This window comes from Drosophila novamexicana, unplaced genomic scaffold (genome assembly GCF_003285875.2).
Source record: "Drosophila novamexicana strain 15010-1031.04,08,12 unplaced genomic scaffold, DnovRS2.1 tig00001151-arrow-arrow-pilon, whole genome shotgun sequence".
NCBI lineage: Eukaryota > Metazoa > Arthropoda > Insecta > Diptera > Drosophilidae > Drosophila > Drosophila novamexicana.
The window spans coordinates 852,035-876,780 of record NW_020824842.1 but is presented as its reverse complement, the minus strand read 5'-3'; the positions used below and the strand labels follow the sequence as shown (position 1 = coordinate 876,780).

Below are 24,746 nucleotides of genomic sequence, written 5' to 3'. Positions count from 1 at the left end.
GCCGTTGTTAACTGCTACGCGTCCAGCACTCGACTTGCCTGAGAGCAGATACTGCTGCCTGCTTTATAGCTATATACCCTACACTTCGATGCTGCTATTAAGTGGGTATGCTCAGTTTTGGTCAAGCACAAGTCATCGAGTGGGAGACATCGATAAAAATAGTGTAGATATCAACTCAAAAGATCAGTTCAATTGATTTTAGCTACTCGTATTACTACTTATTGTTTATAAAATAATTGGAAAAACTGGGCTGAATCTTATGATATTTTAAATATATATATATTTAAGTTAACTTTTTGTTTAGAAAATGTTATTCAACCAATAAATGTGACATCAAAATTTCTAAGACAAACAAACTATTTATTTTCATAATTTGTTTTATAAAGTTAGTTCGTTTATTTATATTATTCATAGATATTGTTTGTAAATATGAACATATGTATATTGGTTACAGGGTAGTAATAGTTCGAGTTGTACATGTGTGTTAGCTATCGCTAGGCGCACACACGCACAAACACACTCACACACACACTGAATTCAGCAGAGCAGAGCAGAGAGAGAGCAGAGCAATTGGCGCCTTAGCTAAGCGTTAACTGTTAACCAAATGCGTGGGCTGGCGACAGACAAACCGGGCTTAGCATACAGTAAAGACTATGCACTTGACCACTTTCCCCCCTCACGCCGTGTCCCACCTCCACTCTCTAATGCTGCAGCGATTCGCACACCTAAAGCAGCGCAGCAGCAGCGGCCGCTAACATTGTCACTCTAACGCTGCGATTATCAATGCTAGTGTGCCGATCGATGGGACCGAGGGAGGGGCCGAGATGAGCGGCACTTTGATTCAAATGCTGACCGGCTCTCAAAATCTTTAGCATTAGAACTTTGACCAGCTGCTGCCGGCGACGGCCACACACAATTTAAAAACAGAGATAAAAATCAGGTAGATAGGCCCGTGTAGATTGATGGATAATTAACTTTTAAAGAATAGCTAGCAATTCTTTTATTTTATCTATGCCGATATTGCATGTACATGCATAGGTACAAATGCCATATGCATGTAAGTATGTATGTCATATTTATGTGTGTGCATGTAGGGGCTTAAATTATTTATTACTTAACAAAATTTCAAAATTCCTAGCGCTCTAATCAATTGTTGATTTATTCATAGCTAGCTAACATAATAATTTACAAGTGACGCATATTTAAACCTATAACGAATACATATATACATATATACATATGTGTGTTATAGCATCTGTAGTATTCTACAAATCTCCGCTTTCCGTTCTACTCAATCTCCCATAAAATATTGTCTGTCGACTAACTGTGAGCATGGCTTGATTGATGACGTCGCAGCGTCACCGCTCGCTCTTTCGCTCTCCCTCTCCAATTCTCGTGCTCATTCATTCGCTAGCGCCATCTACCATCTAAACAGGTGCTTTGGGACGCCTCATAGAGTCAATTACAACACACAGGCAAAAAAGAACAAAATAGATAATTATACATATACATACATATGTGCTTATGAATGTGGCTGTGTGTATATAGATCTGCACATAGTATATATACGGAAATAGTGAGCGATTAAAATATATATATATATATATATATATATATATATATATATATTTGTATAAATAACTGTGTGTGTCTGTGCATATGTGACTGACGACTAACACTAATATATTATAATTCACCATGAGAATTCATAATATTAGATAATAAGTAAAAAAAAAATACAAAAAGAAAAAAAAAACACTAAACAATACGAAACTGATTCGCGCTTGTCACTGCACGTTTTACTCAACAAACAATAAGTTGCTATGTTTGTAGATCGAGGGTGGATCTTAAAAATGTACAGTTAGAGAATTTGTATAGTTCCCCTGGCAGAGGGTGGACTACGTGTAGAAATATCCATTGCAATGAATATGATATTTAGAGCATTATTTTATTGAACTATAATTATTTCATGTAAAATATAATGGAATGATTTTCTTTTTGCGATATCAAAATAAAATTTATAAATTATAATAATTATATATATTCCTTCTTCAATCTTTGCTAGCTAATATTAGATTCTCAATTTATGTCTTTTTGCTTTTGCATTTGATAAGTTTGGAAAAACATTCAATATCAACAGATTACATAAATTTCTACGCATTCTAAGCAATCAGGGGCCAAACATAATTTAGACACTCTTATATATATTTTTTTTTGGTTATCTCTAAAAGCTTTTGCATTCCTTATCATTTTTCACAAGGAAGTTTTATAATTGCTGCTCAAAAATACAAATTACTAAAATAGTTAAATGTGTAAGTAATATTAGAATGCCTGGTTATGCACAGTTATCAGCATATACCTAAACTAGGTATTTCAAAAACCTTCAATTTCTATCAACAGACTTTGCCATCGGCTCCAGCTGTCGCAAGTCTTGTCAAGCGTTCGGAGCTTGAACTTGTTGCGAATTGCAACGCGCAAGTGTAGAGGTGTGGGCGCTTTTGCAAACTTAAGCATTTAGTTGTTGCAGTTATACTTGTTTTTTCACTTTCCTGATAGGTCATTCATAGGTTATTTCTCCCTATAAAAACTTCACAATCATATAATTATTATATAGTATATATGTTGATAATGGACAACAACTAGTTACTATTCCTGTTTGTTTCGACGCACTTCAGCTGAAATCTTTAGCTATATGTACATTTGATAATCGCAAACAATTTCAATCCAAGTTGAAATACACATGAACATTTGGAATTTCCATTTATGGAGTATTTTTATTAACCCAAACAATATTTGCACACTATTTAAACGAACCATAAAATGAGATTCTGACGAGTTCTGAATGACTGCTAAACAGCCATAAAGATATACTTAGGCCTTATAAATATACTACCCAGACATTTCTCGTGCACATTTGCAAATATTTACCCAACCCGAGCACAGGGTTTTTCGTCATTCACTATTTCTTTTTGGATGCTCTATTTAACTAGGTTTGGGTTTGGAAGACTGTGCGTCAACCAGCGGGGTCTGGGTGAGCACCTAAATTCTGACTTTCCACTTTGCACTTCGCACTTGACTCGCAGCCTGGGTTGATTATCATATCGTGAGCTTTTGTGGTCTGTCATGTTTCGATAAAAATAACTTTAGTTATTGGCCAATTTATAAGGTGTTGATATAAAAGAATTGATTGTCGAAAAGGCATTGATTAATGGACGTGACTTGTATAAATGCACATATGTATATATATACATATATATAGATATATAGATATATAGATATATATGCATATATTTAAATACGATCTACTTGGTTCATAATATATGGCACTTTGGTTAACACCTGCCACAATCTTGATTTTGTTGGCTGCTTCTTCTAGACTTAGCTCAAAATATGCGATCCTCAGTTTGCATTTCAATATTTCTTAATTTAACTGCCAGTTCTTAGCCGTCGCTACGCTTCGGGATGCACATTTTTGCGGTTAGTTTATTGACCGAGTTCAGGCAGCAACTGACAACCGGCAACAGGCAACTGGCAACCGGCAATTGGCAACCGGTTTATGATCCAAACCCAAGTCGCCTTTCAGAGATCAGCGACCCAGCTGGGCAAAGCAAAGCTTTTCATTAATCAGTCAAATTTGTGCAGCCAAAGGGCAGTTCGCTTGGTTCCACTGGGGCTCACACAATACACACATATATATATATATATATATATATATATATATATATATATATATACATAAGACCTATTTCACAACATTGCCAGATACTTGCCGCACTGCCCCGGCACGCTATCCAATTACCGGCAATTGCATGACACATCGCTCGATGATGAGCTGCCGGCATGACTTGCCGTTTATGGCAAAAAAAGGAAACAAAATTGACGAAAATCAAACCGAAGATTAGATATGCTTGCATACTTATCAATATTTATGATATCTGAACAAATTTCAATCACGATAGGCTCAAGAAACTAATTTTACATAATACCAAGAAAAAAATGCTATCATGACTAGTTTAATTCTAATTTGTATATCTCTTTCGACAAAACTTAAAGATGTTATAGCTAATACCTATGTCGGTTCTTAACTCGTTTTGCAACACTGCACTTATGTTTTACTCTAGTCTAGCAAATCAATTATATATTACAGGAAATATGACTTTATATATATTTTACATTTATATTTTATATATTTTGCTGCAGTCTACATTTAAAATGTGACCATACTCCATACCCTTGTTAAAGACATTTCAAGATATAATTTTCGAAAAGTTCCCCAACCAGCTCAAATATATATTCCACATCGACAGACAACTCTTGACTAAGGCCCATTCAGAGCAATTGGTGTCACCAAATGTGCCAAATTGTCGCATATGGCCGGCGCATTGCAGGGTGCAGCATCAATTGAAATGCCGCTGAATACGACAAATGTGCGGTAACTGAATAAATCAATTGAAAATTGATTGGCGCACGCGTCCGAATAGAAATAGAACTCTAAGCACAAAATAAAATCAAATGGCATTTCGAATGGGACAACTTACGCATATTATTAACAGTTAATATAATTCATAAAAATAATTGGCTACATTTAATTATATACAAAATGTACACTTTAAACATATTTAAAAAAAGAAAAAAAAAGAAGATAATATTATAATAAAATAATCATAAAAAAATGACAACAATCAAAAAACTTGGCTAAACTAGACGTTATGTGAATGGGAGAAAATAGGTGGATGAAAGTAGGTGTTGGTGGGTGGGCAGGCAGGCGGCAGGCAGGCATGCGTCCAGGTCGTGCGGCACCTTACTTAAAGTCAGCATCGGTGACCGGCGGCGATTTGCGACGGCGGGCACGAATGCAATCCTCCAAATACCAGAGGGCTATGGCCATCACGCAGAGCGCATTGAGACAGTTGAGGGTGAACGCATAGCTGGTATTGTCCCGTATCAGACCTGCGGCATATATCGGATGTTAGGGATATTGGGCATACGAGTCGTCGGTTATTAAACACAACAGAACATGCACAGTCACGTACGTGGGGAGGGAGGCGAGGTTCTACTTACCGATCACAGGTCCAAATGCCATCGAGAATGTGCCTGACATCAGCAGCTGGAGGCCGGCGGCGGCCGGCAAACGTTTCAGCGGCACATAGCTGGGTATGATCAGGGACCAGAAGACGGTGCGGAATGCCTTGTTCAGGCCGAGCCACAGAAATATGGCCACCATCACATAGAAATTGGTGGTCATCGATAGCAGAACACGGCCCAGGCACATGCCCAGAATGCCCACCACAAAGAAGGTGCGATTGCTCCAGCTGAACTTGGCCGTGATGAGCGGTATGAGGAAGCGTATGACCAGATCGAAGAAGCCCAGCAGCGACATGGCGAACGCTATCTGGCTGCTGTTGAAGCCCAGATCGCTAAGGATGAAGGGCGTTAAGATGGCGAAATTGATTTCCACAAAGTTGATCAATGTGATGCCCACGGCCAGATTGACATAGGTGATGTCGCGCAGCAGATCCAGATCGAAGAAGATGACAATCTTCTGGTAGAAGGGCAGCTTCTTGCGGCGCTCCTGCTCCTGCTCGTCCTCCAGCTGTTGCAGCTGCTTGGCCGTCAGCAGCTGTGGCTTGAGCGGCTGCGTTTGCTCATGATTCTCAAAATCATAATCGGCAACGTCCTGATCCTGCGTCTCCTCCTTGATGCTGTGGCTAACGGAGATGCTGCGATGCTGCCGCCCGCCAGAGTCACGACTACTGAGTCGCCTCAGCTCCAAATGGCCGCGCTCGCCACCCTGTTGCTTGTCCCAGCTGTTAAGCCGGTTCCGCGTCCCGCTGCTGTTGAGGGAGGCACGCGAACCGAACCAGCCATCGTTGGCACGTGGCAAGACTGGCGTTTCGGGCTCGACCACATGCTTGATGATATCCTCGTCCTCGTCCTCGACAAGCGCCTGCGACTTGGGCGGCTGCAGCGCCTCTGCATCCTTGTCCCGCTTCACCACATGCCACTTGACCGGCTGATAGATCAGCGAACAGGCGATCGTGTGCAGCGAGGCGCCGGCAAACAGCATTGTCGTGCCCTGAACCCCGAACTGCTGCAGCATGAAGGTGGCAAAGTATGGGCACACTATGGGGCCCAGCCCGGCGACGCCGAACTGATACGCGGTCGCCGTGCGTCGCTTCGACTTGAAGTACGTGTTGACCGCCAGCGAGGATGCGGACACTGTCAGGCCGCGTCCAAAGCCGTAAATGATTGAGAAGCTTAGCAGATACAATGTGAACGTATCGGCAAACACCATCCAAAACAGGCCCACAAAGGTCAGCACCGAGCCAACCAGGGCCACCAGCCGGTACGTATACCTACGGAACAATGGACCATTCAGCAGACCTGGCAAATATACGTAAGATTTAGATTTAGATACACAAAGACTTTCCGAAGAACAAAAACGATTGCGAGAATGCTCGCTTCGTAGCCAAAACTGGGGGCTTGAACTCTTTTACTCTATTTAGTTGACTTGGTTAGCTTGTTACATATCTTTAAGGGAATTCATGGTTCTCTTAATAGACATAACTTTCTCCCAGTGGAAAGCAGAGTATAAGTCTCATTGGAGCTCATGGTACTCGGAGAACTATGGTTCCACTCTAAAGCACCAGCTTGGACAAACCATTCTTTGTGGATGGCAAATGTGAAAATTGAAGATTCGTTTCGTTTAGTTTCGTTTCGTTTGGCGACTCACCTGTGAAGGCTGAGACGGCTATCTGTGTGTTGATAATTGTGGTCAGCTCCGAGTTGCTGATGCCCAGGCTGGCGAACCGGGCGCGAAAGATGATGCCAAACTGTTGCGCCAGCGCGAAAGTGACCAGCTGAAAGGGTTCGTAATGTGAGTATGTGTTATATGATTCGATAAGGGGGGGACTTAGGATTAATATCGGCGGCTACTTACAATATTGATGCCGCTGGCGACGGCCACCAACCAGCCCCAGCCGCCATCGGGCGCCACAAAATCATCGCCCAGGTCGCTCTTGTCCCGCCGCTTCTTCTTTGCGGGATGCTTATCTGGATGCGCTGCTGTTGCTGTTGTTGTTGTTTTTGTCTGCTTGGGTGGCTGTTCATCATACTTTGTTAGTTGCGGCGGCGTCGCGGCCTGCTCCTTGGGCAGTATTAGTCTAAGTGCGCCGGTGTTGCTGCTGCTGTTGTTGTTGTTGTTGTTGATATTGTTGTTATTGCTGGCCGGGCTGCTGCCATTTTTGTAATCAGTCATCGTTAAAAGCTGGTCTTATTGTTGCATCCCTGGGTGGTCACACTGATCATTGGCTGGTCACAAGATGCCTGCAAAAGTTGAATGGTCGCAACGTGATGAGAACTAGAATTAGCTGCTCTTTAGGTGCAGCTCAACTTTTAAGGCTACCAACAGAATTCACTTGTTCGAAATGCATACTTTGCCTTGTAATTCTCAACAAGTTACAGCTGCGAAAAGGACACAGTTTGCAATCCTAGGATCGCTGATGATAGACTCGGCAGGTTCTAGTTGTCAGTCTAGAAGAAACAAGTCAAACATTTCGCCCGCATCGTGGTGGGCACCATGTTACCCGGACTAAGAGTCGCTATCGCTGCCCCCACAGATCAGAGACAACGGCAATAGGTCAAACTGATGTCTAATACACGCCGTAAAATTATGCAAATCATTGTGACTGTCTTGTTTGAATATCGCCTCGGAATATTAGCCTAAGCAGCCTCCCACAACGACATGGAAACAATGCTGAGTCGCAATACCGACAGATTTATATTTTAAAAACTTTTATAATATACAAATGTATATCTTTCTGAGCTAGAACTTAATGTACTTAATACTAAATAACATATGTAGAAACCAGAGCTATTTGTTAACTTTCAGCTATATACAATTATAATATTTCCCGAAAACTGATTACAAGTACATATATATTATTTATTTATACATATATGTGTAAGTTTTATCTGCCAGTTGCGGAATAGAATGGAATAGCTTAAGTGGGGGGTTGCGTTGCAGCAGAAAGTGGAAACACTTCAATGGGCCAAGATAAGATCATGAAAAAAGCATCGACACGTTATTAATTAAAGGCTTTCTTCGTGATCCTTAGTTAATTTCCAAAGACAGAAAAAAAGAAACAACAACAGACACACAACCGCAAAGATTAGATTAGATGCCATTCAAAGCATTCCGAACATGGAACAGAGATGTTTATTCAACTCATTTGGCGAACAGTCGTGTTAATTAATCGGCGTATATTATTTTCATTATTATTATTTTTTTTTTTTTATAAACTATGCCCCTTGGCACTTAAACAACAATTACAATTATACAAATTTTTCAGAGCTATCGGAAGTATCAGAGCCGGCGGACTGATCGACCCGAATCGAACGTTGCCGCTGATCGCACTGACCACAAATGATATTTTCACTTAATTAAGTTCCTTCGGTTTTTGTTTTTTGGGCCGCAAAAGTAACACCCATTATATAAATAACCCGAAAATAAAACCTCATTGATTGCTGTTGTTCTTCTTGTTGTTATCGCTGTTTTTTATTTTATTTTTGGAATTTGTATCGAGTTTAAGCGATCACGATCACACTTTGAGAGCCCGCTCGCGGGGCCCTCATTTAGGGCCATATACCAGCCGAATATGGCATTGACCAGGCGCTCGAACCCCATAAACGCCAATGACGCCAGGCGATACCGTGTCCAAGATATCTTCGGCAATTCGTAATGATATGTACATATATGTATATGAAAGCCGACAAGCCAGAACCGAGAAACGAGAACGGACAACGTCAAACATGGAAATTGGCACGCGGTGATAAGCCAAACAATTCCACTTTTAACTTGGCCGGCCGTGCCTCCTCCACGTAACTGTTCCACTTCTAAAGGCGTCCACATCGACCACCGACGGGCGATAAGAGAACGACGGTCCACCTACCTCAGGTTGGTTACCTGGACACTGGACACTGGCGCCCGGATCCGGGTCCTTGCCTGTGGATTTGCGGGATAAGCTGCTGTTGACTGCTGTAAAGCAACAGCTCAACTGGCAGAACTTGATATAACTGGCATTTTGTCCAGATAGATAAATGAAACAACCCGAGTTCCCGAGCTCCCGAGCTCGCGAGTCAGCATCGAGCTCGCGTTCCCGAGTCGGCTGGCCGAGAACCGAGCTTTGAACCGACTATTATTGACTAATAATAATAATGTTGTTTAAATGTTGTGCGGAAGGTCGCCAGAAATACGTTTTGCACAGACTTTGTAATTGTTAGTTTGCTATTCAAATAACAATCTGTAAAAATAGTACGAGAAAAATCTCCAACAATTGTTTGCCAACATTTTGAAAAAACATTGAAAGTTTTGCAATTCGAGCACTATGAAAAGACTTTTAAATAGGGAATTTAATAAATCTATGCGGAATGCTTTGACTAGGAACTCTCAAACTGATAGCTGGAACTAAAAATCCCAGACTGCAGATTAAGCTTATCATATCTACCAAGAATCGGTTCACGAACCAAATCCTAAACCCCGAAAACGTTGTTAGTTTTTCCTTAAGTCTGTTTATAGATCGAATATATATATATATAAACATATACCGAATTGATTTATAAAAATCATTTTGTGCCTTGATTGCGTAAATTATGTCAAATGTAAAACAAAAGAATCATGTTTCAGCAGAAAACCTCGCAGACTTGAATCACCTTACGCAGAATTCTATTCAATTGATGGCGTAGACGGGGTACGAGGGGGGCGGGGGGGGGGGGGGGGGGGGGGTCTGTCACCCAATGGTAAACAAATGCAATATTCATGGATTATTTTGATTATGCTGGCTTCTTATTCATACAAACTAGCATATTCGACAAGCTCGGCATTCGACAGCCAGCATATGCCATAATTTTATTTGAACAATCATAATGTGTGTCAATATCCCAATAATATGACAACTAAGCCAGCTCCTGTTAGGGATTTTGCCTATGATAAGGCACTGAAACTGAAACCTTGGCAAAGTAATCAATCAAAAAGCATGTGCCAGGCTTGACGTATACTGACAGCAGCCACTGTTCATCAAGGCAGCCAAAGCTATAGCTCTTGATATGCATATGACAAGGCTTCTATATAGATATTGACACATGCATGTGATGACCAAATAATTCCATTATTTCCTGATGCTATCCTACAGCAAAAAGTACCCACTCCTCACATGCTGAATGGAAATTAAAAACCAACTAACAAATGTAGATATATATACCCATAATATATATGTATATAGTTAGTTTATTTGCAGCCAATCATTATCAGCCGAATGCGAATCATCGTTCCTCAGGAAATGACAAACAGTCGTAAATTTGGTGATTATACATTTCAGTAAGTAACTAAATATCATATTCTAAGCCAACATCCAACTGGGTACACGTAAGTGTTTATGATCTGGCACAGTAGACACCAGAGGCAGGTATATTAACTTTATAGCAACTAAGCTGAGAGCAAACATTAGTGCAATTAGAGCTCAAGCTGAATGAAATATACGACGAGGCTCTCAGCTCGCGACACTCCGTAAAATAAAACTGTATTTGCACAATGAAAAGACGAGACGAGTCGAATTATGCTAATAAGAAGAAAAACGACAAGTTGTCGAACAACGAAGTTTGAAGACCCTTCAAATTGCATGTATACCTATATATAACATAATAGGCTGATTTGTAGTTGTAAGGTTTTGTAGATATGGTAGAATCGAAAGCTCCTTCAGCTGATTGCTTCTTGACATCTATATGATATAGAAGTCAGATTTAAATAAGATTTTGTTTATATATATTATATATTAATATCGTGTTCAGTGAGGATAACTTGAACGTAAGTTTTTCACTGAAGAACTTTTCGTTAATGTTATATAATATAGAAAGACAGACCTAAGCAGAGTAACAGGACGTGGCTGATCACAGAATGTCACCTTCTTCTATGCGTGTCACACTGCATGACATACTGTAAATACCCTTTACGAGTGTATAATAAGCGAGACGGGCGCCTCTGTTGTGTTATGTTAGCCACTGTTCAAATCAACTTTCAAATAATTAGCGAATGGGGCTAGCGACAAGGTGTTAAGCCGCGTGCGCCGACGCAATGAGCCAATCTGTGATTGATGTCGACTTTGATTGATGTCCGCTAAAATTCAAATATTAACTGATAAAGGACACCTGAGCCACCTGATGTATGCACCGATAATACCCATAATTGCCATTTCGTTGCACGTGATACGCCAATTAGATCAAGTTCAGTGTGTGACAAACGCACGTGCGTTTTTCTTTGAGTGTAGCTAACGGTAAATGGTTAGCTAACAATCATTGAAATTAATGCTTAACTTTTACAACAAACTCACACACACACACACACACACACACACTTTAAGCCGGCATACGTTTTGTGCTTTTTGTTGTTGTTGTTGCTTAGTGCGTCGTACGCCTTGTAACAAGAAGCAAAAAAAAAAATAAAGAAAAATAATAATATTACACGCACACAATTGAAACAAAACGGGGGACAACTTTTCCGTAACGTACTCCAGCGCGAACTGAACCGAACAAATTTGTAAATTATAGTATTAAACGGCCGCAGCCGACCACAAACACAAGCACACAAAAACGCGCTCTCATTCTCTCTGTTTGTGCGTGTGGTCGCACGTGTGTGTGACCGTCACTGTCTGCCTGTGTATGTGTGTGTGTGTGTGTGTGTGTGTGTGTGTGTGTGTGTGTGTGTGTGTGTGTACTATATCATTTCACATGCGGAGCAGCTTTTTAAACATTTACTTTCGCTCGAACGGGATGTCCGCGTGTGCGTATTTTTTTGGTCTACGCTGTTTTTGTTTCCATTCGTTTTTATTTTCGATATTTTGTATTCGAGCTTTGACTGTTTCAACAAAAAAAAAAAAAAGAGAGACAAGAAAAGAAACGTTTGCAGCACACCGAAGATTGACTGCCCTAACAAAAATTGTATTCGATTTGTGTTCGAGATTCTTCTGATCTTAACTCTGTTTAAAAAGCTTTCGTTAAGCTCTTTTGCACTATATCAGTTGTTGGTTCAAGCTTTATAATCGTTCAAGAGTTTGCATATTAAAATGATCAATTTTTAATCAACTCTTATAATAATAAGATAACTTGACGTCCATTTGGTTATATTATATACTTAAATTATACTACTTTTGCAACCAACTTTTTCGTCATTAAAAAGTTAAAATTTTTCAAAATATTATGAAGGTCTGCAAAGCACAGTTAAAAAAGTTTCCTTTCGAACATTACACTATCTCTATATATATTGACTAAATATTTATATATGTATATATTCTATACAAAATTTGAAAATCATATTTGGTTTATGGTGTCACATATCGTGCGACAAAATTGGTATACCTTTTTGCTAGTGCATAACATCGAAAAGAAATTGTACATATTTTGTTGTATTTTTTTCTGATAAGAATTTTTGCGCCTCTGCTGTATTTATTTGCCGTTTGTATTGTTATTGCTGGGCGTCGGAGCGGGACAATTATCAGCACTCACAACACTCACACACACACACACGCACACAGGCGCGCACACCCATACAAATGCAGATAAAAACATAAATGCATTCACCAATACACACAGTTACAGAACTAAACACATATTCATAAATACATTACGATAGGAAGAGCGATTACAATTTGATTTGGCCATGGTCCACAGTGTCACGAATACTCGCGAAATGCGAATAAAAATAAAATAAATAGATTATTTATGCCTGAAATTGTGAACTACAAATTGTTAAGCTGTTAACTTGAAAGGGGAAACATTTCTTAATATTAGGATCTTGGTTAAGGTAAAATGAAGCTGTCATTTCATATAACGCATTTATAATTAGGAATATCTTTTCTTTTAATGTTTCTCGCTGTGCAAATCGTGCTTCGACCACTGTGCGTTTCTTGTAGTGTCTGGTCGAATGGTTGAACGTTTTCCTAGCGGCCGTATCCATTCCATTGCCAAGGCTAGTGCTTTTAGCCAAATTGAATATCACATATGTATGTTATATCTTTAGGCCCCGATGGCGTGCCATATTGGCCTATGTCTATGGAAATACGCATCAGGTATCTGATTGGTGAGAGCTCTCTCTCTCTCTCTCTCCCTCTTTAGAACTGGTCTATATGGCCTGCTTCAATGCTTTGGTCGAGCAAACAAATCTATCAATGCCTAAGACATTTTTATTTACATCAATTTGGAGCACAAAATTGAAGTACTTTTATTGTAGCTTCGCTATCCTAATAAACTAATAATAATCATCATACAAATATTTAGAAAATATAAAAGATTTTTATTTTTACATTTATTGGATTTCCTTAGTCAAGTTTGGAATAGAATAGATTAAATTATAGCATATCTTTTATCATGCCAAAACAAATTTTAGAATTGCAAGTACTTGACTTTCCAAGTTCTTGACTGTCCAAGTTCTTGACTTTCAACTTCCATAATTTTACTTTAACTGAACAGAATTTGCATCCCTTTTGTTAATGGTTTGTGATCCTTTTTGACTTGGCAGAGCCACAGAACCTAAGCCTGAACCGAACCAAAAGATGGTTTAGCTTATTGGAGAAAATAAATTGGAATTTTATTTTATCCTCATATATGCATATGTAAGTATGTGTATATATGAATGCAATCTGTCAGCTGAATATTCATTTATATATTCCTTTTTTGTAGCTTTGTTAAATGGCCTTCCGAGATGGCCTTAACAATTGGTTAACTTGCAATTAGGCGGCGGCTTCGGTGGATAACAAAAAACATTCCACTTGCTTGGACCTTTGAACATGTCGTTCATAAAAATGGTTTGCATTTAACAATTCTCTTATTGATAAGCTGAATTCTAATAATTGCCATACGCCTGTTTTGGCCGCGGTGCAAAGAGCAAAGTGGGTGTGTCTCCTGCCGCCCCTCTGCCCCAAACGGGGCCTGCGCCCATCGAAACAATAAAACAGAAACACGGTATACGAAATAAAAGCACATACAAATGAATATATATATATATATATATATATATATATATATATATGTATATATATGTACTTATAGCAATAGAGACCTGCCCCCATAATGCATGAATGCCACAGTAGAACCACACTTGACCAAAACAATCATTAAAATAAAATAAAAACAGCTTGTACTTACGTACTATGTACTTCTTTCCAGAAACAATAAACATACATATATCAATCGGCATGCGGACACTTGAAGTCCTTTGTTTCATGGCAAGTCCGTTTCCAAATAAATATATAATGTCGAGTGCAACAAGTCCTTCAGTTCATCATAGTTAGGGCTAGAATTTCTGTTATGTCAAACAGCTGTTGAAGTCACATTTTCTATATCTATGCAGAGCACGCTCGATTGATGTTAAGACAGCCCAAAGTCCAAGGAACCGAATGCCAACTTGACTCAGTCGCACATAAGCGATAAGCTGATAGTGTGTAGCGATAAAATTGGACACAAATTGTCAAAAGAAATGCCGCCAGCATTAAATCGCACCTCGATCAAAACTGAAAGATCAAAATATATAGATATATATGTATATAAGATATGCACTTACCTAAACATTCACAACTGTGCATTAGGTGCTTTCTAGTTGTCAGGCAAAAACTTGAAAACACTAAAACAAAAACAATGAAAGCCAAAAAATAAGTAGCTGCCCCGGGTGAGGCTCGAACTCACGACCTTAAGATTATGAGACTTACGCGCTGCCAACTGCGCCACCGAGGCCGCATGACGCGTGACAAACAATGTTCTAGCTTGAATTGAACGCTCGTCTAGGATAATGACAACTCAGATGGGAAATTTGTTAGCATTGAGTTACCCATATACAAAGATATTTATATAAACATAGCTAACAAATCAATTGGTATCAAAATATGTATATAGATATATAAAAATATCTGAAAATAAGCACACATTGCCTATTTTAAGGCGCATGCATTTAAAAATGAGTCTGCATACTTTAAGCTGTTCCAGGAATATGCCAGTCACAAGTATCAAGATCATGTAATTGATGCAATTGCGTTCCTCCCGCTATAGCCCTTTACAATCAAAGAGCATATAAAAATCACTCTTCGATTATAAAGCGCCAGTGCAAGCTGTACGTCTTTAATACCCTTAAAAGAGATTGCCAACCGAAGGGGAATACTCAGCTGGCAATTCCTACAATTATGTAGGCTGCCAAATTCATACAAAAGTCTGTTGCGCTGGGAAACCCAGGACTGCCTAATTAAGAGTAAGCTCTGCTTACTGTGTAGTATATATGTTAGTTAAGTATAAAGTAGAATAGAATAGCATAATCCCATGACCTGATGCTTCAAAAGGGCCTCGTCTGTTTTATTTCATATCGGAGAATATCTCATTACCGCACTTCTGCTGACCTAAGCGACCAGGTTCTGCTCTAAGCCCATGTTGAAAATCTGAAAATCTCTATCTACAATATAATTAAGCATATGCTCACCTTCTATGTGGGTTGGCCTTCTGTTGCCCAGGTCCATTAGGGTTTGTTTCTCGACGCCTTTTTTTCCATTTTCTGCGTTTGACATCTGCTCACTGCTGGGTGAGAAAATAAATATTATTTTGTATTAAGATAATAACTCTGGCACGCTGGCCTCCCACTGCGGGGCCCAGCCCCAGTTCTCGCCTGGAAAACAACCTGCTAAAGCTGCCCTCGCTTTGTGCAGGCTGATTTGTGTGATTCTGGTGCACAATACCCTAAAGATCTAGCTCACCTTCTGAGAGTGTCAGATCTACCTCAGACAGCCCATCAGTGAGCGACAGCTCCCAGGTATCAACGAGGCTCCGTGCGAATACAGTCGGTTACCCCTGACTGAAAACCAGTCAAAGGGCTCGGGTCGCATGACACGCCCTTTGGCGCCGCTTCCTACGGACTTCACCACTGCCCGACCACCAACCATGTGGAGCATGCGGAGCCACTTTGCCACACCACGTAGCACTGGGTGAACTTGGCCGGATCTCTCCTCTCTTAAAGGAAACTGGAGATCCGTTGCCTAGCCGACATTCTCGGAGAGGGTTCAGTTGGGGATTTTGTCAGCCATGACTAATAAATAATTACATATCGTTTTAATGCTATTTTCATTGAATTGTCTGCAGGAGAGGCCCAAATTGATGCATTTGCGTTCCGCCCGATCTAGCCCTCTGCACGCAAAGAGTATGCAAAATTCGCTCTTTGAGTACGGAGTACCAGTGCAAGCTGAACGCTGCTGTGAATATCCTTCAAGAAGATGGTCAACCAAAAAAAAAAATATATATGAACTTTAATTGGCAATGTCTCAAATACATCGATACTTGTCTAAGCGCTTATCCCTAAAATTATATACATATGTAAGTAAATGTATACACTAAAGACCCTTTAAATTTAACTTGTTCTTGTATCCTTGTACATTTGAAGTTTTTCTTAATATTTGCTTAGAGCATTTAAAAAGTTACCTGCCCCGGGTGAGGCTCGAACTCACGACCTTAAGATTATGAGACTTACGCGCTGCCAACTGCGCCACCGAGGCCTTGCTGTGGGGCACGAATCTTTTTCGAAATTTAAAAGCCTTGTTAAAGTATTTTGGGGGCACAGTTTGCCAATTTGTGTCGAGGGCTAAATTTGAGACAGTCACGAAGAAGCAAGCAGAAGAACAAATAATTAAAAATATTATAGTTTATTTGCGAATACAAATTAAACGCTGTAATCGAAGTAAGTGCGTTCCTTTGGCTTAAGCCCTTTGCAATCAAAGAGTATATACAAAACCCTATTTGACTAGAAAGTGGCAGTGCAAACTGAATGCCTTTGGTAATACCCTTTAACAAGATTGTCAATCACGTAAACATTGACACATAATACTCTATATTAAATAAATATGTTGAATTTTGCATAAGGCTTAGGTAATTGAAGAGCAAGATTTATATATACATATACATATATACGTTTATATTTAAATTTTTATCTAATTTTCGTTAAGTTCAAGGCCTCGGTGGCGCAGTAGGCAGCGCGTAAGTCTCATAATCTTAAGGTCGTGAGTTCGAGCCTCACCCGGGGCAGGTAGCTTTTTTAAGACATACAAAAAAAAATACATATTATATTTCGGTTCAAGGATAGAGACTTGGTAAGATATATAACATTATAAAAGCACCTTTTATATATACACCCTTGGAAAGATAATTATACAATATATATATTTATACCATATAGAAGAGCAAGATGCATTTAAAGGTATAGATTAGGATAGCGACTTAGTAGAGCGGATATATTAGATAAGTAATTATCTAACTATATAAATCACATGTCTTTTACTAATGTATACTTTTATCAGCATCTTCTATATAAGTATCTATGTATCTAGATAAAAGTATAGATAGAATAGAGACTTAGTAGACGCATATGGATAGATACTTATCTCATGGTGTCAATTGCAAGATGCATAGAAAAGTATAGGATTAGGATAGTGACTTAAACATACATATATCATATATATACATCTTAAAATTACGTATTTTAGTCTCTTAGTCTCTAACTTATCTATACTCTTATATTCATTTTGCGCTGCTAAAGGTAATTACCTCATATGACTATTACTCGTTCCCTATCCTTATTTTTACTTTTATGCGCATGTTTCTACAGATACTTCTCATATGCATATTACTAAGTATCTATACTACAATACTAAGCATTCTTAAGTTAATTTACTCTGCACATATTTCGCTGTTTCAGCAATATTCATATTCACAATGCCAAAGTAATTGATGCAATTGCGTTCGTCCCGATATAGCCCTTTACAATCAAAGAGTAAATAAAAATCATCTCTTTGATTAGAAAGTGCCAGGGCAAGCCGAACGCTGTCATAAATATCCGGAAAATTCAAAGGTCTTTTGTGTAGGCTCCTTAACTTATCGAAAATAATGTAAAAACGAGAAAGAAATTATGTATTTTTATATATAATATTACCTGCATATTAACAGTTTCTAGGATTCCGTGGATTTTAATGCCTTTATTTCCGTTCCAATTGGAATGCGAAAAGATATTGCATGCTTCGGGGCGTCATTATTGGACATGTTTTTCTCTGCATACTTTTCGCCTTGGCTGAATATCTTTAAAACATTTGTATATTTGTTTCTTGAGGCTGGAAATAACGCTCCTTTCATGTTGACACTTTACAAGCCAAGAGCATATCAAAACTACTCTTCGATTGCAAAGCCTCAATAAAAACTGAGCAACTTTTCGTAATGACTCAAATGTCCACTAATGTGTGTTAACTGTGCGCCATTTGTTCCCTATTGTAAATCAGTAAACTATCATTATATTAGCAATTGTAAATCATGGCAGTATTATTAAATGAGTGGAGATTATAGTTATTGCACTTTATTCCGTATTTAATCAACACTTTCATTGGATGGGGAAGAATTGCCAGCGGTGAGAATAAAAGTGTTTCGTCAATGAGGTAAGAAATAGTGTCGGCTGGAAGATAACTTTGGACGCTATTTCGAACCGCAGAAACAAACGCCCTTTCTTGCATATGTTAAACGAAGGCCCTGCTGTTGCTATCGCTTGGGGGATAAAAGGGCGATATCAATATGTTAAACTTCTGACATCATTTATCGACAAATAATCTGTTTAACTTTCCGTTTCTCTCTATCTTCATATAACATACATATAACTATTTGTCCGACTAGACAACCAGGCGATTGACTGACTTAGGGATTGATTGACTGATTGACTGATTGGTGATCAACACACAGCCGTAAGAGCTAGAGCTAGAGCTAGCTGACATTGTTATGAAGCTGCATCCTAAGACGGGGTTCTGGGGAATTCCACCCAAGTGTGAAAAAATCGCGAAAAGCGTTTTGGGTGAAACTTTTTTGTTTGCCATCCAAAACGCCTCGAAGATCTTTATTCAAATTCGTTCGAAGGGTGTTTTACACTTTTCCCTTTTCCCTATCCCTTCTCGGTGGAAATGGGTATACAAGATTTGGTGAGTGAAGTTTCGAATTCAAATTCATTTTGAAGGATCCTTATGAAAATGCACTTTTCATAGAATCTGAACTTTTTCGGCTTAGATTTCAGTTCTGTCCGATTGGCTTCAAACTTTCTTTCTAAAACTCTATATAAGAACTTGATGAATACGTATTTCAGAGATTTGGGAAATTCCACTTACAACTGTGGAAAATTTGAGGAAGAAAGCTGAATGAAACTTTTTGTTCCTCCTTCAATCGATTGCTAAATATCTATGTTAGTTATGTTTAATCTCACACGAGTGGAAAATGGGGAAATGGAAAAGTAATTAAATTCAGAGAAAATGTGTTGGTATACCCGCCAGTATACCCTATACTATATTGACAAGCCCAAAGTAATTTTAATGTGTCTGCTTAATGATTCGTCAATTGTGTTGATCAACAACAAATTGAATAAAAATCATTGATTGTTGCCTCCAGAACTTGTGACTAGAGCTGAGCATCGTTTAGAGAGCACGTGAATATCACGAGAAATTCATAAGCCATTTGAAAATGTACATAAATATATACGCGTCACGCGAATTAATCAATTTATATAAACAATCAATGATATTTGATAATACAAATATGTGTGTATACACATATGTATGTGCTCTATTCAAAAGCTAACACGTTCCGGCTGGCATTACTTTTAGAAATTGACATGTACTCGTACTTTTTCAGATCAGCTGGCAATGGGCAGCATGTAATATGCCAAAGGGTTATCAACTGAGTGCAAGTACATTCGGACAATCATCGCTCTGTCTCTGTAGTTCTCTATTTGTCGAGAAACCAGTTTCGCCTTCAGCTCAGCTGTTGAACAGCTGAGTGATGTACTCCATGCGTTAATTATAGAGAGAGAGTACAAGTATTTTGGGTACATACATAGCTGCAGCTCGACTCTATGGGAACATGTGCATGACGTCAGAGCTCAACCGAATGAATGTAAAATACACATGTTCTTTTGCCCTTGTCCCCGAAAATTTCCATAAACCTATCGAATGTGTCGTCGCCTAAAGGCATGGATATATGTGGATGTGGATGTGGATGTGGATGCCTATGCTCCATATAGGACACGCGAGCCCGGAAATATTGTCCACTGTGAACCCGCCGGACTCGTGAACCCAATGCTTAACAAATTTGTCGCCGTTGTTTTGTTACAATGCCGCTTCAGTCAACGGAACTTAAACGTACGTCATCAGTCTGTCCATCAATCACATTGTCAGTCAGTCAGTCAGTTAATTTCCTTTTTCGCCCATTGCCATACATTGCCATTCATGGGGGCAATCTGTTGGAGCGTGTGGCAACCACACAAATCGCTCGAAATCACTAAAAACAACAACAACAACAATAGATACGTCTATCAACAATACACATATATGTGGGTATATGGAACAAGGCAATATAATAAACTAAGAACAAATATGAATACTGAACAACAAACACAACTAAAAGTATCTACAATTTTTTCAAATAGGACTTATGCAAATGGATTGAATTTTTGTCTCTCGGCATTATCAGTTATAGTATTTTCCACTTCGATTGCAGAGCACTTAACTATTCGTATAAGCCGAAAGAAAGTTTAGCTATCCCATACTAGAGTGTTTTAGTCGAGATTTACCGACTAGCAGATGCCCTGAACACAGAGTCGAGCTGCCGGTATAAACATTACAGGACAAAGTGTGCTTGAATAACTTCGGAGCTTGTAGTCCGATCTTCATTCGATTTTCAGGGCCCGAACATGGCACTCAAAAGTCTCCCAATGGGATTTTAACGATTTTATAGAAATGGAGCAGATTTTAGGAAATGATAAACATGTTCTGTGTTTTATATAAGCTCATTTAAATGTCAAATTCATACCTTCTCCTCCCTTCTCATCTGAGACACGTTCATGCGGACGGACAGACAGACAGACCTGGTTGGATCGACTTCGTTTCTGTTGAAAATTATATATATGCTTTATAGAATATGTCTGTTACTACGCATTAGTATAAAATAGATTATTTAAAGCCATTTCAAATGGATACAGGGTATGAGAAGCGAGCACAACAGTTTATTTGGTTTCACCGATAGCTGTATACACTCCCATGTATATATATATATATTAAATATACATATTAATAAGCTTGAATTTCATTAGGTTCTTGTTTGAGATGTTTATGTACATACGTGTACATACATATGCGTATGTCTATACATATGTGTGTGTGTATGAATGTGTGCATAAATTGTTGTTCTTTTACAGAGTATCTAAGCACAACCTTGAACAGAAACTAACCACCCTCAAGTTGCTGCGCCTCTCTCAGAGATTATTCATGTAAGTCCACACACACACACACACACACACATGAGTGCGTATGTTTGTATGCGCATATGCGTCAAGGTATGACGTCACTTGGGAGGCGCAACAAGTACATGTAACACATCAGGAAGGAAGCGAATCGTACAATCCGCAGGCAACATGTAAATCCAAAAGGTTTGCTTGCATTTTTTGTTCACAATATCGATTCCTTATCCTTATCATGGAGCTGTCTTTTATTTCTTTTTCTTTTTTGGCAGAGCACACGCTGGGCGCCTGGATCTGACAGTGTCCCCCGGCGTACAGTGGGGCGCCCACGGCTTGTGCTTACGCACATATCATTGCGCAGTAACAATCCTGGAGACACACGTGTCCAAACCTGTGACTCCGTGTGTGCAATTGACGGCAGCATTGACAGTGGACCGGGCAGGAGCTCAAGCTTGACGCTCGAGCAAACGAGTATTGAACCGAGATTTCATTTTGAGTTTTCGAATCTTCAATGTTCATTTCCATTTTGGTCTCCCAGTGTCAGCATCGTGCTAACGCATAATATTATATTTTTTTTAACATTTTTTTTTCAAGTTAAGACAGTGCAGTTCTATCAAATTGTAAGAAGTCAAGGTGTGAATTCAACAAATATTAATGAGAAAAAAAAATATATAAAAAAATTGGAAAATAATTTTTTTAAATTTAAAAAGAATATTTTCAGTCCAAGCGATGGCAAAACGGCAACCTGTTGGAAAAAAACGAGCTCCACATTTCTATATTTTGTAGTGAACAAAATATATAACCATTGCTGGGAAGGTTCACTGCGCTCTACAGGTATTTTCGATAACAATCAACGGTCAATTGTGCCTACAATAAGTAAGTCTGTATACATATATACTACAGTGAAAACTCTCTTGGGCGGACAGCGACCGTCGGGCCTAAGGATTGATGAATACATTACTTTCTAAGGGAGACCCACATTGTAACACAATAGTATGTTTAAATTTGCATTAAGTTTAAATATATATTTGTTATTGTGCGTGTGTTCGTATCAGGATACAATGTTTCGTTTGTTAATATTTATAAAATGTTTAACAAACGGAACATTGTGTACTTATAAGTACACACAAGAACCTTCAGATATATGTACATACATATGTACATAGGTTCATTATCCCTATTATTAAATTCGTCAATTCATATACTATTTTTTTTTTAAGTTGATATTCGCGTTGAAATCAATTTCATCTAAGACAAGTTCAAATGAATTTCCTCTAAGAGAGGTTAGGTTTTTCCGAATTATAAAAAAAAAAATTATTGAAGAGAAAATGTCAGCGCAAGAGGGGTGTCCGCCTAATAAGAATTTTTACTTCAATACTGAATCTGATAAAAAGAAAACATTCGAAATCTATCCAAATCCTTAAAACAGGCCGATATCTGGCAGCACCTTAGGCTCCCCAAACGCACAGACACACACACACACACACACACACACACACACACACACACACACACACAAAAGATCTGCAAAGCAACAAGTAACAAAACAGCGGGAGTGAGAAATAGATGTCTGTCTGAGAGGGAGCGAGCGAGAGCGATCGAGAGAGAGAGAGAGAGAGAGAGCGAGAGGTGCAGAAATGGGAGCGCGTTTGCGCAACAGAGTCAGTGGATATGGATAAGTGAACAATGTGTTGAATACAAGAAGCAGGCTAGCTACAACGCATATTGCAACAAGAGGCCAGCACAAATGTTACTCCAGCCATGGCCAAGACAAAGAACATGCATGCTTCCATACCTATGTGAGTGCGCATATGTTTGTAAGAAATATGCCGTCGTATATGTATGTAGTATGTGCGTGCCTAAATTCCAACAAAGAACAATACTGGGGAGCTGCAAAGTTAGCAGACGCGTAATTAGTCGGCCAGCAGAAAACAAAAAAGTCAACGTTGCTCTTGCTGTTGTTGTTGTTGTTTTCGGGTTGCGCTTTTGGCAACTGCAGCGCACATAAAGTGACCGGAGGAGCAGCAGGCAGCAGGCAGCAGGCATTACTCTCGAGCATTAGAGCGCGATCTTGACACACACTGACTCAGCGGCGCAGCTGTCCCCACTCGCTCTCTTCAAGCGAGTCCACTTCACACGCTCTCCCGCCGCTCGCTCTCACTGTTGCGGCCAGCCAGGCAGCCAGGCAGGCAGGCAGTCAGTTGGCGACGACGACGGGCAGTCAGTATCGATTGAACAGTCGCGCGTAACACATCGAACCGATGCGGAGAGCCCAGTCAGGCCCCCACACCCCCGTTTGTAATAAATAGCGTTGCACGAAGCGACCACGCCAGCAAACGGCAAGAATACGCTGAGAACGACGGAGGCGGCACAACAGCAACGTGAGAGAGGCAATAAAACACAAAAAAAAAAAAAATATACAACAAAAATTAAATTAAAAGAAACAACAAAAACAGTCAGTTAGAACAGCTGGAAAATAAGGCGAAACTTGAAAACGACAGCCCTAAAAGAGAAAATATATATTTTCGTTTTTTTTTTTTCTGTTCAAAACTCAATTTGTATAAATTTTCGCGATTTCGTCTGACTGTTGGTTTTTTTTTTTTTTTGTTATTTTAATTTCGCCAAAACGTGCCTTGTAAGTTAATATATTGTAAAATGTCGCAGTGTTAAGTTTAAATAAAACATTATAGAAATTATAAATTACGAATGGAAGAAGAAAACCTCGCTCGACGCCAAGATAAGAAATTCGTTAATAACTAACTGAACGGAACCAAGCAAAATGCGACAAATTTGATAAATACAAAGAAAATAAAAACAAAAAACAACAACAAATGAAACGCAAGCAATACATGAACAAGTTACATGAACAACTGAAGAGGGAGCAAAAAACAGAAAACTAAAAAAAACAAGGTAATGGCAAAAAAAATGCTACAGATTTGACATCATTAACATAACAGAACACACAAATACAACAGCCAAGTAAATAAAAATAAATTAGCAACTACATAACAACAAAAGCAACAAAATAACCTTGGCACTAAGTTAGAAAGCCGAAAGAAACAAAAACATCAAAAGTAAGAGAAAAAAAATAAAGAAACGTTGCTTAGAACTTTGACAAAAAAAAAAAAAAAAAAAAAAAAAACATTTTTCCCAGCACCGCAAGTTTGTGTTTTTTTTTTCCTAGTTCAATTTTTTTGTTTTTTTTTTTTTTGAGTGTGCGACACATACAAAATAATACCAAAAAATAAAAAATAAAAAACAACAAAAAACAGCAACCAACGCGCTCCATAAAAATCCCAGCGATTGAATAAGACACAAGAAAACGAACAACGCAACGCACGAGAAAAATAAATCAAAACAAACACACAAAAATAACGGCGAACCAAAGAGAAGGCGGCGCACAGAATATCCA

The 24,746-nt window shown here is 39.0% G+C and overlaps 1 protein-coding gene and 3 non-coding genes across 5 annotated transcripts; 1 reads left to right on the top strand and 3 right to left on the bottom strand.

The window, feature by feature from the left end:
- Positions 1-4,646: 4,646 nt before the first annotated feature.
- LOC115766440 lies at positions 4,647-11,560 on the bottom strand. 2 transcript variants are annotated; one of them, XM_030710369.1, is made up of 5 exons: positions 11,522-11,560; positions 6,941-7,326; positions 6,734-6,860; positions 5,062-6,384; positions 4,647-4,950 (listed from the first exon to the last, which is right to left on the bottom strand). In XM_030710369.1, exons 2-5 carry the CDS (start codon positions 7,256-7,258, stop codon positions 4,802-4,804), a joined length of 1,917 nt encoding a protein of 638 aa, XP_030566229.1. In that variant the 5' UTR covers positions 7,259-7,326; positions 11,522-11,560; the 3' UTR covers positions 4,647-4,801. The 2 variants fall into 2 exon arrangements, with proteins under 2 accessions (XP_030566229.1, XP_030566230.1); XM_030710370.1 differs by lacking the exon at positions 11,522-11,560 and adding an exon at positions 8,952-9,065.
- A 3,145-nt stretch (positions 11,561-14,705) lies between these two features.
- Positions 14,706-14,778, bottom strand: Trnam-cau. The gene has a single exon. It is a non-coding gene; the product is annotated as a tRNA-Met (tRNA).
- A 1,723-nt stretch (positions 14,779-16,501) lies between these two features.
- On the bottom strand, positions 16,502-16,574 carry Trnam-cau. The gene has a single exon. It is a non-coding gene; the product is annotated as a tRNA-Met (tRNA).
- Positions 16,575-17,027: 453 nt separating this feature from the next.
- On the top strand, positions 17,028-17,100 carry Trnam-cau. The gene has a single exon. It is a non-coding gene; the product is annotated as a tRNA-Met (tRNA).
- The last annotated feature ends 7,646 nt before the right edge of the window (positions 17,101-24,746 follow it).

What these genes read in the sequence shown, in the direction of transcription:
- LOC115766440 (XM_030710369.1), bottom strand. Translation starts at nt 7,258, where the DNA reads ATGACTGATTACAAAAATGGCAGCAGCCCGGCCAGCAATAACAACAAT. An exon ending in TCGCCAGCGGCATCAATATT is followed by an intron (nt 6,861 to 6,940) that starts GTAAGTAGCCGC and finishes GAACCCTTTCAG; the next exon opens with CTGGTCACTTTCGCGCTGGC. An exon ending in AGCCGTCTCAGCCTTCACAG is followed by an intron (nt 6,385 to 6,733) that starts GTGAGTCGCCAA and finishes TATATTTGCCAG; the next exon opens with GTCTGCTGAATGGTCCATTG.